This window comes from Adiantum capillus-veneris, chromosome 20 (genome assembly GCF_014529385.1).
Source record: "Adiantum capillus-veneris isolate H3 chromosome 20, ASM1452938v2, whole genome shotgun sequence".
In the NCBI taxonomy this organism is placed as follows: Eukaryota; Viridiplantae; Streptophyta; class Polypodiopsida; order Polypodiales; family Pteridaceae; genus Adiantum; species Adiantum capillus-veneris.
In genome coordinates this window covers 61,275,015-61,289,884 of record NC_140950.1, presented here as the reverse complement: position 1 = coordinate 61,289,884, position 14,870 = coordinate 61,275,015, and the positions used below count along the sequence as shown (strand labels likewise).

Here is a 14,870-nt window from a genome sequence, read left to right as displayed (position 1 = left end):
TTGTGGCTTTTTGGCACTCTAGTGGCTTCAGCTATGCTCTATGGGGTTCAGATTTGGGGGCCCTTAGTGGATCACGAGAGCAGATCTGGTAGCATTGATGGATGAAGATGTATGGAGAGGCCTCTAGTCTCTATGATCTCTCGGATGTTTCAGGCTAAGGCCTCAGTGCCACATGAGATTATTCGAGCTGAGCTAGTTGCCCCCCCTCTCGTACTTGAGGTCCTTACGAGATCAGTTTTCTTCATGCATAATTTATGGGACCTTCCCAAAGACACATATGCTTGGCTAGCCCTTGAGTCATCTCAACAACTAGCGCTACAAGGAGACACAGCATGTTGGTATGGGCAGGTGACATCATGGTTACAGTCACATGGCTTCAGCATGGATATGCCAGTTGTGTCATATAGAGCCAGAGACAGAGTTACATCACATTTGTCACTGTCCGGTATACTATGAGATATGAGGCCGCTTTCACTGCTTTCAGAGAGGGCAAGGACTATTGGCTAGAGTCATGAGATATCAGGAACAGAGATGCCTCAGGTTGTTTTTGCTAGAGCTGCGCAGACACAGGGAGAGTCTTTTGAGGAGACGAGGCAGTGGGAGACATTCACAGAGGGAGATCACTAACTTCTTTAGAGCAGGGACTCAGCAGCCAAAGGAGCATGCTTCACAGCAGACTTCAAAGCCCACTTCTACCAGAGGTATATTAGTGGACAGAGCCACTGAGCTCGGGAGAGCTAGATGCCCACGCCTACAGGGGTGACCACGACATCGATGGAGGCTCCACCAGACAATCAAGACTATTCTAGCACAACATGGGAGACGCCCAGTACGACTATTTACAGAGGGGGACATTGACAAAGCTCTTCAGTGGATTGATGCAATACTTTCTCAAACAACGCCCGATGATGGGCATCCTCGGGCATGGATGATGATGATGATTTTGACGATTTTAGTCTTTTAGTTGAGTCTTTCACTATACTTCATTTTATTTTTGTACCCAGACATTGGAGTAGATCCACGAGGATTGTATCAATTTGGTCTCATAGGTCATTTTGGCCTTTTGAAGACGTTTAATAGAACATTTCATTTCTCGTGCCTTAAGCAAATTTTTAATATAGTTTGATCCTTCTCATTTTAACGACTTTGAGCGAGAGTATGCCAAGACCTCCAGAAAACTTGTTGACAGAAGGATGATTTAAACACAATTTCTTCATAAACTGTTATATGATATCAAAAGTTAATATGTGAACTTACAGGAAACATCAGCCACTTGCTTTGGCCCAAGCATTGCCTGCTTTTTTGATGCCATGTTTTCAAAAGCTAGAGCAGGTGAGCTGGACACTGCTTGCTGCTTGGCTCGAGAATGTGATTGCCCAAGATTCAAAGACTTCCATTCCCCCCTTGAAGACCGAGTCATTTGTGGTTGGGGGGGCCTCCTGGGTAAACTGCATGTTTCAACAAGTTAGCGAAAAGCACGATACCCATATAGTAGACCTATATTAGCACACCATACCTTTGGCCTAATGCAGCTCTTTGCTCTTTTCTCGTACAGGCAGATTGCTCTGCTGCCCCTGATAGAGAAACTTCTGTCTCTGCTTGGGACACATACCCATCAGAATTTTCACTACTAGTATCCAACTCTCCAGCAAGTGGCCTCTCTGCCTCTGCCAGTGTGCGTAAAGTCCTGGTCTCCACATCAACCTTCCTCGAGCCTACCCCCCTATCTACCTTTGTGAAATTTGTAAGAAATGACTCATGGGGAGCTTTGACCTGTCTGCTAGAAACATCTACAGACTCTGAAGCATGAGCTAGACGATCAGGCTTCCCTGTCTGAGCCCCATCTGACATGGATGACAAATCATCTACAGATGATGTTCCAAAAAGAGAGGAATCGGTGCTGCTCTGAACTCTATCCTGCCAGTCTTTTGGCTTAAAATCAGCTGTGGCATGGTCTGCATCACTTTTTCCTCTCTCATTATCATGCCTCATTTCTCCATAATCCTCACCCACTCTACAGTCTGAAGTACTGCTCCTCTGCTTTTTTGAGTCTGAAAACTTTTCTTTAACCAAGCCATCCTGTAATCTCCTGGACTCTTTAGGAGATGTTGGCGGAGATAACATATCCAGATCCTGTGAGTGAGATCCTAGAAATTGCCGGCCTGCCAACCATTTCTGCGCATGTCCCAAATATAGCAATTAAAGGGTGTCATTACCAGGAACTGTAATTGTTTATCCAAAGTATTATGTTGCATAAGAAAACATAATTTCTCATAAATCATCAAGGCTACAAACTGGGGTACAGATCCGCCTTTCTCAGAAAAGGATGGTTTCACCAGCCCCAAATCCATCTCCTAAGCAATTGGCCAAGTAAAATGTAAACTATTCTGCCACTTCATGCTTTCCTCATTCCACTTACCACCTTGACAAGCTGTCTTAATGGTAGTGTTGTACTGATCCAACTAAGTGGTTGGTTCTTTTCCCAGCATGTTACTTTCAGTAACAAATTACAAACACTTACTAATTGCAAAGAGTAAAGTGACACAGCTCCACAAAACTTTTTCTGACAATACGCTTTGAATTACCTCTTTGTGTCCTCCCAGGTCAACAGTTTGTCTACGCAATTTGGTCTGTTTCATTTGAACTGGAGGAGGCTTGTGAAAATAAAGCCCACGTTCCGGTCTTGACTTCGATCTTTCCACAGGCACATCTTCAACAGTAGTGGTACGCACTGATTGCAAGCGATCTATCTCTCCATCTTTCTTGGCTATAATCTCTCTCAATGTGTTGACCTGCAGTTTAATAACCAAGATACATGTAAGAGGCTAAAGGAACTCCATGTTAACAGGAATTAGATATGCAAGACAAGCACTGGCATTCATGCAACCTACACATGTAACATCTAGGACCGTAACACTATGTACAAGATTGCAAATTTAATCTCAACAAAATGTGCAGTTTGGCCAGCCAGCACATAGTCTGAGGCATTTACAGAACAGGCATGGACCAGTCCTACAGATCTGTAAATCACTCCCACAAGGCCTCTGAAATAGACTAGCTCCACATTCTTCTCCAAACACACCTGTTCTTTTAGGTCACGAACTTCCCGGCTCTCTTTATTGCTTCGGGCAGCTCCAAGTTCAACAGATGCAACTCTTTCAGCAAACTTTAATGTGCTCATTGTCTCCCCATATGACTCCATGTCTGGGCTTATGTGCACAAACATCAAAGTTTTTGCTTGTCCGGCTGCATGAACAAAAGCCAAATTGACTAGGTTAAAGCTTCACAAACTCGCCAAATAACAGGATGAAGAGAGCAACAATAGCAAACAGATGATCACACCTAGAGAATTCTGAAGCAACTGAGTGAGCTTGCTGTTTCGATAAGGAACATGAGTACTCTTTTGAGCCAAAGCAGAAACAACATCTCCCAGCGCAGATAAGGACTTATTTATGTGCTGGGCCTCTTTTAACCGATCCCCAGTTGCTTCAGACCTATCGACTCTCTCACTTCCTGCCAGATCCACAAGATGAAGACATCCACGCAAAATGGAACCCGATGCTAAATCCGTTCCTTGAACATGTACTGTCAACACGCTGCAAAGAAGGGCTTCAGATATCTTAAATATATAGGAAGAAAGTGCCACACAGAATAAAACGAATTTCTACATGATGGATCAGCATACTTGTGTTTGCCACAATGCACAAACCTATCTGCTGGGACGATGCCCCTTGTACATGTTCACATGCAAGATGTGTCACACAGAATAAAAAGAAATTCCACATGATTGATCAGCATACATGTGTTTGCCACAATGTACAAACCTCTCTGCTGGGACAATGCCCCTTGTACATGTTCACATGCAAGATGTGTCACCAGTGACGATGCGTACCTGTGAGAGCGACTACTACGTTCATTCAAAGCAGTTGCCCCCACTGCCCTGTTTTTCTGACCTATTTTGATGAGTTCCAAGACATCCACAGTTGAAGTTACAGGCAGCATGCTTGCATCCGGCACATTGAGGCCATTCAGCTGTGAATGGTTTCTGATCTCCAATGTATGTCTAGTTAAGATCTCAAGTTCCGAAAGTGAATGTATACGGAACTTCCCTTGATGATGAAAGGTTCTCTTTATCGCGTCCTATCCAATATGGCAGTTCCTAGCCTCTTACTTTGTGTGTACGTGCTGAGGTAATTAAAAGGTGTGCAAGTTTTGTCTTTCATTCTCTTTCAGAGAAACATTAATATGTCATTGATTAGCGTACGAAAAAGCTTTTCATTTTGATAGTTCAAATCTTACTTACAAGCAACTTAAAAACAGTCATCAAGGATATCTTTTGTTTGAACCTTCTGTTAAGAGGAGATCCCGCACTTGCTCATTGTAAATTTCAACCATCTGAACACCAACTTCATACTTAAATACATCCTCCCTACTCTGAGAAATACAAAACAAGTCATTCAAGGCTCGATAGTTTACACCCCATTCCTTCTCGGATAAGCTGCTTGGACCTGTCTGTAGGACATAGACAAGGGGCACAATAAAGCAACAAAACCATAAAAATGGTGCCTTCGAACTTGTGTGTTAAACAATCACCACTGTAGGTACATACCATGGTATATGTTTTCCCTGATCCTGTTTGGCCGTAGGCGAAGATACAAACATTGTAACCGTCCAAAACCGACCTAATTAATGGTCTACAATCCATAAACACCTCCTCTGCAAACTCAGATGTTAGATGACACAGCACAAGTTGAAACCCCTACAGGTTTCGACAAAAGCTTACCTTGTGTCGAGGAAGGGCCAAAACTTTTATTGAAGGTGAACATCTTGAGACCCTCCTTCCCTTGCTTTAGGGGATTAGCAATCAAAAGGTCACCACTCTCTCCCACGAATTCCACAGCACTTTGCCTCACCACCTGCCCAGGCAGGAAGGGCCTGACTCTACAATAGACACGAATGTTTCCTGGCAGAGAAATAACTAGTTTAGGGCCGTCTTAGATGCACCTTAAAAAAAACCCACGTGAGTAAGCGCACTAGAACCTCATTAAAGTTACAACACCTTTGAGATCCTGAACTTCGTTATACAGCTGCCGGTTCTCTGCAAGCACTTTGTGATATCCAGAAGCTGCCTCTGCAAGCCCCTGTAGTTGTACTCCTACAGTAGGTCTCAAACAAAGAAGCCCATCTAGTCAGCACAATTTTCCATGACTTATCAGCAAAGAAAACAGGAAATTTTATAAGAAACTAAAACAGCAAAATCAGGCTAGTCACAAATTTAAAGCAGCAACACTTTGAGAACAAAGAGTAAGCAAATAGTAAACTGTGTCAAACCATTCGGCTCAGGGTTTTTTTATGTGCATCATCAGCCGCACTGTAGATTACTAAAATGTGCATTTCACCTGAGTGATGACAGAAAAAATTGTCCCTTGTAGCCCATAAGTCATAGGTTCTCAATCCTAAGAGACAAGAAGTAGCACCATGCTCAAGCACCTGAAGTTTTTGTTACCCATATCATGGAATGATATAACCCATCTATAGCTTCATGCATAACATGATTATTGCATACCCATCTATAGCTTCACGCATAACATGATTATTGCATAAAATGTAAATTGTACCTGATGAGATTAAATCAGTGAGTATACATTGGGAAAAATACATGCATACGCAAGTCCGACCTTCACAGCATATAGAAGGAAGAATAGTACTGTCCAAATTAAGCAGAGAAATGATATCTGATGACAAGGGGCATAATTGAGTGAATGGGTGACCTTAGAATACCTCTTTATATAATTGCTGTGCAGGTTAAACATCACTAGTGATGGAAAAAGTTTAGGCCTCTTACACGTCCCTAAAGAGATTGAAACTTAAAGTTGACGGTCAGTTCTAGGACTGTACATGCTTCATGGTCCGTAATTATTCAAGAGATGAATAATCAGATTCAAAAATTCACAAAACGAGAAATCAGATTCTGCAGAGCATCTATTTCAAAATGCGCCAAGGAAAATGAAAGACTGGACATCCACAACACCCTCAGTTTCGAACTATCCAGAGACAAATTTGTCAACTACCCAGTCAGCATGGATACTCTTGCATTTAAATACCCAATACAACACATCAGACCTATAAAGGCATCTGTTCTCAACAGCTTCATACAGCTCACAGCAAAAAGTAAATGTTCGGTATATAAGAGAGAAGGTACTTTCCTTGATTGTGGGCCATGTGTTTTACAGACAATGTATCCCCTACCGTATTACTGGTACACAAGCTTCACTTTAAGCCCAAAAATAAAAGATTATTAAAGCTTGTGCCTCAAAAGGGCTATTACCAAGGGCTTCCGACTCCTCGTGCCAAGCATTTTGCATATTGAGAAAGTCCAGCTTTGTAGCTTGTACTACCAGCTTAATATCCTGGTATATACAGGAGTTATGAAGAGTTGAATGAAGACTTAGTCCAAAATTAGATTTGGCAAGAACGTGGCTTGAATTAGGTTCTAACCTGAAAAACCACTCTCTGAGAGAAAATAAAATTTTGATATTGCTGGTCTCGTTTCTTCAAGACCTCCATCTCAGCAGCAGAATAAGCTTGAAGCTCCTGCATCTTCTGATTTGATTCTTGTTGAAGGGCCTCCAGTGTATCGAGTTTTTTCTGCATCTCTTGTTTCAATTCTTGCTTTTGCAGTTCCAATTGCTTAATATGTTGCTGGTCCTTCTGCTTGACCTCTTGCAGCTGTCTCTCAAGGGATTCCAGCAGTGCCTGACCACTCCTCCTCTCTTCTTCTAATTTTGACATCAACAGCTCCTTGGCCTTTAGCTCTTCTTCTGTCTTCTCTTTGTCTAGCTGAAACAGAATATATCATACAAACATTTTCTTCTCTGCTACAGAATATTGGAAATCCTATTCATGCAACATAGTGTTGAGAAACAATCACCTTGCAAACTGCAGAACAACTAAGGGGGAGTTCTTGTTGGCTCTGTTAGTAGAACCTTAGCAGACGCTGAAATGGTTCTCAGCGTAATTGCCATAAATACATCATGTAACCATATGACACAGTTATGATGTGACACAAAAGGCTCAGCCATATGTAGGCACTCCAATCACGAATCATTAGGATTAATTGGATTTCACAAAAACCCATCCTGCATTGGTCACTAATATCTACATGTCTAAGATGGTAGCCAGAGTCAGTAAGCAAGTCAAACAGCCAAAGAGCACAAAAGCCACCATAAACGAGGAACCACTAAAGGCATACACAACACCTTGAGGTTACAGACTCGGTGTGGGCCTAGCCAAGCAAGAGGTTTTGCATCCAAGTTTCATCACAACACAATGTTTCATAGCGCTAAGCGGCGAAGCATGACAAACAAGGCACCTGGCCCTATAAACAACCGAAAACCCAGGCCCATCGCTTGACATAAACCAGCCACTCATGAAATACCTGAAGAGTGGAGGAGTGAGTGTTAAGACAGTAAATCACACCTTAAACTGTGCTTGAAAACTTAGCACTGTGTATCGCTGTCCTAAGTGTAACAGCTTGATCGGGCACTACACAAGTAGTCATCTTTGCTTGACCTCTGTCAAGCACTGGCCTGAGAAATAACCAAGCTACCTTCTTTGTAGAGAAATTTTGTAGGCACCAAAAGCAAGGAAATCTGATAAGAAACCTTCTAGGTTAGAACACTACTCTAGCTATTGTCATCATGCTCTGTACCCAAAATGATGCTTGGCTAGATATCAACCCAACAAAGGTATTTATCTTCTTGAGCCAAACCATGTATGAATTTTACCATGAATGAAAGCTACTACAATGTAAAGATTCAGTAGTAAAATGTATTCAGCCCTGCAAGGTTCTAGAATTGGTTTCGATGATAGGAACACAATGGGATTCTATGTCTCTAGTCCACTCTCTTGCTTGCTTCTATCCTTGCATCTTTCTTATGAGCAAGACATGGTAGTAGTGCACATCATAACTACTTAGGGTTGACAAAAGTGCGACCAAGTCGAGAAGTATAAACTAGGTAAGCTAGAAAGCTTTTAAAGATGAAGGCTCATAACTGCTACTTCACTATGTAGATATAAAAAAATTCATATCTAAGAGTAGAGTTATGGAAAGATTAGCGCTCATAATTTCCAATGTACCAAGAAAGCTTCCAGTTTCAAAGAGATGAGTTGGATTTCTTTTAAGATTAAGAATGTGATTGACCCTTCCATCTGTGTTGCTCTCTAGATGCCTTGCTTGCATCTCTATTTATGTTTTGTGCACAAGCATAGTAATGTTTTACATCATCATCTAATACAATAATGCATAAGTAGCTGAGTACAAAAATATGCACACTATTTGCACCTTAAAATGTGATAGAAATGAAACCAATATGTCCATTTCTTCCAACAGAACTAAACAAATTCATAAAAAGTTCTAACACTGCTTGAAAGAATAATCAAAAACTTTTCAAAGCTAGTTTTGGTGTCTGGAAACTGAAACACCTCACCTTCATTTTCTGAAGCTGACTGTGGACAATCTGCATGCAAAGTGAAAAAAGAGCAAACAGATTACTAAAGCTTCGTGAATGTTACCATGAAGGCACCACAGGTAGAGGACTATTGACTCAGATGATCATACCTTCACCTCCTCTCCTGTACCAGCAGCCAAAGTCTCCAAAACTCTTGCCCTCGAGACAAGTCTATCTTCCCGCGTGAGGTGCTCTCTCAATGTGCTCTTCAGCTGCAACATGAAGCACCCAATGAAAGAAATGTCGTCAGTAAAAGGGAGAAAAACAACTGACCAGAATATCATATCGCTTTAACTCTCCTTCCATAAATGAGATTATTAAGGCATTAGACAGCATAAATGGCCTGCCTTGTATGGAGATGAGCTAAGAGATACGGAGAGGGCTTTGTCCTTGTTAGTCAAAAAGCTTGAATCCAAATGCTTACATTTGCAACTTGTTCATTTTGAGTAATAAGCCGCCTCTCAAACTCTTCCATCACCTTCTTGAGCATCAACTCCACGAGCTGGAATCATTAGTCACATAGGAAAAGGTAAATGAGACACAAAGGCATCAAGAAATCGGCTCTAAATCATTGGATCAGCTTTGTTTTTTGAAGCAATATGCAAATGTGCAACATAATTCATCCAGTAATGATCTTAATCTTACAGTAGACACATCCTCGTGTTGTTTATCACCAAGCATTGTGTTGACTAGGCTTGATACTGATTGAGATGGCGAATTCTGAAAAGAGCATGTCCAATGTGAATAAAATGTTATTGAGACAAACAATAACTTGCATGCCTAGGCAAAATACCTCGAGGCTGTTCAAGACGCCCTTGTTTGGAGAGGCTGTTTGATCCTGCATTGAGCCTCTTGTTTTCAGACGCAAAATCTCACGAAATTTCTGAGTGATATGGTGTATTTGAGCTGACGTCAATCCTGCAAGCCATGGAACAAAACAGTACCTTTATTTTTCTGATTCATTGTAAAATATCTTCCCAGAAAAAGCATAAAAGCATGAAACTTCTCCTGAAAACTGCCATACTATTATAAGTTAACCCTATGCATCAAATGCAATGATACCACAATCCAAAAGTCAAAGGTTTCAGTGTTACTGTCCAAGGTTACTACTACGTATCCACGTAATCATACAAGAAAAAAGCCGCTGATGTCAATGCAAGAAGGGCTTTCCTATTCTACACACTCAATGCAGGTATTCATAATACCAACTACCAGTCACGTCTTTTACACCTGGTGCATCTGCTATTGTCTTAACAAAAACATGAAATGTTATACCAGAATAACCATCAGTGTCGGTGGTGTAAAGTAGACCCCACCTGCTACCCCAAGACGCTGCTCCCTGCTGCTGTCCGTACCCCCCTGCTCTCGCCATCACTACCCCCTGCCCCCGCCCTCGCGTAGCTTCATCCCCTCCTCCTCCTGCGCGCAGCCCTCAGCCCGCCCCCTGCGCGCTGCAGCTTCCCGCAGCCCCACTAGCCCGCCACTCCACTCGCTGCCCCCTGCCCGCTACACCTGCCGCTGCATCCTCCCGCCCGCTGCCCACCCATCCAGCCCGCCGCTAACCAACCCCCCGCCTGCCTGCATGTGCCTCGACCACCAGCTTCCGTCTGCACTCCATCGACTCCTCTTTCCTGCTTGACGGGTCTCGCCGGCACCCTCGACGTGCTCGGTCCAACAGGATCTCCCTCGTTCATCGACGCTCCTCCGCTTTCTTCACAGCAGCAGACACAAATGGAGGCTCATGCTCAGCCACAGAGGGACTCCACGGAAGCCCCCTCGCCCGACCCCGCTGAGCCCACCATTCGACTTGCTCTCTCACCGACAGATCAAGCCAGCCTAGCTGCAGAGGTGGACCGCCTGCAGGGCGACTTCCGTCATCTGCAAGATTCTCAGTACCAGACCCAGCAGAGGAGAGCTGCGTGATCTTCTCCATGCCCGCCTTCTCGCAGAGGTGGGCAAGATCTTGGACGTTTAGTTCCTCGGACGAGGCTATTATCAAATCGAGTTTGAGACCTCCGAGATGGCATCCAAGGTCATCGCCATGAGCCCATTGACCATCCGAGCAGTACGAGCCCACATTCGACAGTGGAGACATGGTTTTGACCCTGCTTCAGATGTTCTGGTAGAGGAGGCACACCTTCCCATCTCCGTCTGCTTTCCTGGTTTGCGGAGGGAGTACCTACCACTTTTGTCCAGGATAGGCTCAGTGATTGGGGCTGTCTTGGAGACACCTCGCACGACAGCCTCAGTAGCTGCCAAGGCGGCCGGCATTCCCTCAGTTCGCGTTCTGGTTAGGGACACTTACACATACCGAGATCATCCTACTTCCTCGGGTGAGTGGGGGTTGGTTTAGACAGAGCATGAAGTATTCGGGCCTCCCCCTTGCCACCTTGCCCGAATCAGTGCTTCATTTGTCGACAGATGGGCCGTCTTGCGAAGGCCTGTCCACGGAGGAGGCCCCGACCTATACCACAGGCCCAGCCCCACCCTTCAAGGCTGGCCAGCAGAGGCAGAGACACAGAGCACACATGCAGAGCCACCCTCCGAGCCTGGGGCTCCAGCGGAGGAGGGATGGTAGCAAGTTCGTGATCGACGACGGCAAGGGCCTCAGAGACAACCTGGCTGGCACTCATAGTGGTCCTCAGACGCCTGCCCAGCAGCAGTGGGTTCCCACAAAGAACCGATTCAGTCCTCTTCAGCAGGACGAGGTCCCCTGCTCCAACCTCCACCCCAGCTTCACCCTCGACAATCCCCCTCCTCCCGAGTTCCCCCCCTCCTCTTCAGCCCCCCCCCCCCTCCTGTTCCCTCCGCCTCTACTCCTCACCCCCCTACCTTTGCCAATCCCCCTCACCCCTCTTCTCCCCCCCCCCCCCCCCTCCCCATGCTCCTGTAGTCCCCCCCTCCCGCTCCAGTCCCACAGTCGACCCAGGGGGCAGGGCCGTCTTCGGCTGCTAGGAGATCTCTCGGCAACGCCTTTGCTATGAGTCGCTTGGCGAGAGAGGGACAGCTTTTCTTGCGACCCCCTCTTCTGGTACAGTCGTCTCCCTTTGCAGCACTCTCTTGTGGTCTGACGAGCTTCAACATTCGGCTCCGATGGGACTTCTTTGCCTACGACTTTACACGCTTTCTCGGCAACTCCTCACCAGACCTTGAGGCAGCCTGCTTCAAGGTTCATGTGCTATTCCTTGCAGCTAGGGGGATAGAGGACTTGGACTCAGTGGTTGGCTTCTCTTTTCCCCTTTGCGGCAGGGACCAAACTAAGTGGACTCTCGACTCAGTGTTGGAGTGGCTACAGACACAGGCCCTAGAGTTCTCTCATCACATGGGAGACCTAGGAGTTACAGACATGCTTCAAACTCTTTGGCCATTGGCCAAGTTTGTTGTGACCCCTCCAGATGCAACAGGATGTAGACACATTGTGGTTCACTTCTTTGCCGATACGCAGTGCTCGCCATGCTATGTACACATTCATGAGGACTCCTGGAAAGAGGAGGTTGCTCTACGCCGGCTCGGTCTACTTGGGCTTGGGCCAAGCACTCTTTGCAATCACGTCTATCTAGAGGACGCTCGGATACGGATTACTCCCCATCCAAGCCAGCCTCGACGATAGCACGTTTAGCTGCTGCAGCAGCATCTGTTCTCTCTCGCTCCCCATGAGGATCGTCTCATGGAACGTGCAGAGATTAGGTGGGTCCCAGTTTCAGCGTCAGAGGGGCCGACTGCGTCAGGAGCTTCAGCGATGCCTTGTGGGAGGAGGGATTGACCTCCTTATGCTACAGGAGCATCATTTGTGTGAGAGCCGCATTAGACGTTGTGGTCATCTTTTGCATGGACGATATGATACTTTTTGGTCAGCTGCTTTTGGAACTGGAGACATCCAGGGTGGGGTATGTATGACTATTTGTGAGCAGAGGGATTATTGTGCCAAGTAGGGCTCAATGGATCACTATGCAGGTTCAGGGTTGCCTTGTGGGCTTCCTAAACATCTATGCGCCCAATGTGGCAAGTGCACGAGCAGTGGTCACAGATTATTGAGTCTCTGCCGCACGCAGAGCAGTGGTGCATAGGGGGTGACTTCAACATGTTGGAGGACCCCTTTGACAGGATTGGTGGTAGCCATGCTACTGTGCATGGAATTGAGTTGGTAGCTTGGGAGAGGTTTTGTATGACTGAGGGTTTCGGATGTGTGGCAGCATTCTAGCTTTGTGAGGCCCCCAGACAGCCTGGCCTTCTCTCGTTCTTACCACAGAGTGGGAGGAGTGAATCTATCATGGATAGATCGCTTCTACACTAGTGACCACTTTTGTGACTTGGGTTGTGACTTGGGTTGTGGCTTGGGTGGGATAGTTGGCATTCTGGCAGGGACTTCCTTCTCGGACCATGCACCAATGATCCTCACAGTGGCAGATAGGCAGAGGAGGGGGAGCACAATGCTTTGCATCCCTGAGAGGGTCTTGCTAGACTCTACACTCAGAGATCGAGTGGAGGCTCTTTGGACAGAGAGCTTAAGCCTTAGACATGCATGATTCTCCTGCTGACAGAGTGGCCTCAGGACTAGCTCAGCTTAGTCAATTCTTTCTTCAAGAGTCTTTAGCTCGCTTGCATGCAAAACGAGAGAGGAGGAGCAGTGTCCTCGACGGGGCGTTGCTTCCTTGCAAAGGATGCAGGAGCAGCATCTTGACAATCCTTGGTCCGAGGAGCAGTTACAACAGGCTCACCAGGAGCTTGTTAGCACAAAGGAGCGGCACCATGAGTTTGCTTTCCATCGACATGGCATCTAGTGGACGAAGGTGGGTAACAGAGTGACTCGTGCTTTCTTTGAGGTAGTGGGACATCGGCATACGCATGCCAAGGTCAGTCAGTTGAGGAGGCCCGACGAGTCAGTTGCTTATGAGCCAAATGACGTGCATGAAGTTGCTACTGACTTTTAACGTGAGTTACTGTCAACAGAGCCCCAGTCAGAGCGTCAAGATGCATGCAGAGAGCAGGTGTGGGCACGGATGTCTTGTCTTGTGACCGAGGAGATGCGTCAGAGGCTTGAGCTGCCACTTCAGCTTGAGGAGTTGCACACGGCTCTTAGTGCACTCCCCCGTGGTAGCTGTCCAGGTGAGAATGGCTTAACTCCCAGTTTTTTCGTGGAGTACTGGGACTTGCTTGACCCAGATCTCTGTAGGGCTTTTCAGTACATCTTGCAGACAGGAGAGATACCTAACAGCATGAGTGAGGGCCTAATCTACCTCATTTCCAAGGAGGGTAGCTCCTTGGATAAGATTCGACAGTGGCGCCCCATCACCATCCTCAACTCAGCCTACAAAATTCTTGCCAAGGCTCTGAGTTTGAGGATTCAGCCACTTCTAGAGAGCCTTATATATGGGACTCAGACAGGTTTTGTCAAGGAGCGTAGTATCCTTGAAAACATCTTTACTTTTTGGGAGGCTTCTGTCCTAGCGCGGCTCCATGGTGAGGATCTGGTGATTCTTCTTCTCGATTTTGAGAAGGCCTACAACAGAGTTGATTGGGACTTTCTGGAGGGCACTCTACGCAAGATGGGCTTCTCAGATGCTTAGATCATGTAAGGTGCAACGGAATGATTGTTTGCGCTTTGCTCAAGATGAGTGCTCCAAACTCTGCTCAAGGTTCCTTTTGTTCTTATGGAAGGTAGAGCCTTCCCTTCTTATTGAGAGAATGCTATGATCACAAACAAAGTGAATGGACACTGTGCGTACAAGTGTATGAGACTGAGAGAAAGAGAGAAGAGAGATACGACACCAGAGACGTAAAACCATCCTCCGAAGGCCCCACTCTCGTCGGCGAGAGTGGTCTACTTATTGATTGCACAAAGTGGTACAATGACGATGCAATGGACTGATGCAACCTGGGACTATGCCGATGACGACGACGGTTATGACGATGACGACTTTAGGGCTGAAATCTGTGGTCTTCTAACTGCTGAATTTCGGGGCTGTTTCGGTGGCTGAAAATGATTGTTTTGGCTGCGTTCTCGAGGGCTGAAATGGCTATCTTCTACAACCAACTAGGGGCTGAATCTGCTGCTATGTGGAATGCTGAAAACGCTGCTTCATCTGCTTCAATTCAGGCTGAAAATGAAAACGCTGGCAGAATGGCTGACATTAGAAAACGCCAGGCTGATCTGGTATCGTTAGTGAAAGACGCTGGCCAATCTGGGAATGCGGCGACACAACAATGCTGGAAACGCCAGGTAACTGTGGGCGATGGGGGTAAACTGAAAACGCTAGGAATTGGGGACTGTTGGCGATGTTGCAAAGCTGAAAAACGCCATGGATGGGGAGGTGCTGAGGATGTCCAAAAACGCTAGGGTTGATGGTGCTTGGGGGTTCT

General features: G+C 46.0%; 1 protein-coding gene across 3 annotated transcripts in view; it reads right to left on the bottom strand.

Annotated features, from left to right (window-relative positions):
* Positions 1-14,870, bottom strand: part of LOC147432589 (kinesin-like protein KIN-14C) — a 39,966-nt gene that overhangs the window by 12,830 nt on the left and 12,266 nt on the right. For all 3 annotated transcript variants that reach the window (XM_086492463.1, XM_086492464.1, XM_086492465.1), the window contains 17 exons: positions 9,304-9,428; positions 9,156-9,230; positions 8,935-9,012; positions 8,621-8,722; positions 8,490-8,519; positions 6,499-6,840; positions 6,329-6,410; positions 5,060-5,155; positions 4,784-4,963; positions 4,610-4,716; positions 4,334-4,512; positions 3,893-4,057; positions 3,343-3,596; positions 3,083-3,246; positions 2,586-2,792; positions 1,517-2,175; positions 1,258-1,448 (listed from right to left, as the gene is read on the bottom strand). In XM_086492463.1, the coding sequence (XP_086348589.1) occupies positions 1,258-1,448; positions 1,517-2,175; positions 2,586-2,792; positions 3,083-3,246; positions 3,343-3,596; positions 3,893-4,057; positions 4,334-4,512; positions 4,610-4,716; positions 4,784-4,963; positions 5,060-5,155; positions 6,329-6,410; positions 6,499-6,840; positions 8,490-8,519; positions 8,621-8,722; positions 8,935-9,012; positions 9,156-9,230; positions 9,304-9,428 (3,036 nt within the window). The remainder of the gene's footprint in view (positions 1-1,257; positions 1,449-1,516; positions 2,176-2,585; positions 2,793-3,082; positions 3,247-3,342; positions 3,597-3,892; positions 4,058-4,333; positions 4,513-4,609; positions 4,717-4,783; positions 4,964-5,059; positions 5,156-6,328; positions 6,411-6,498; positions 6,841-8,489; positions 8,520-8,620; positions 8,723-8,934; positions 9,013-9,155; positions 9,231-9,303; positions 9,429-14,870) is intronic.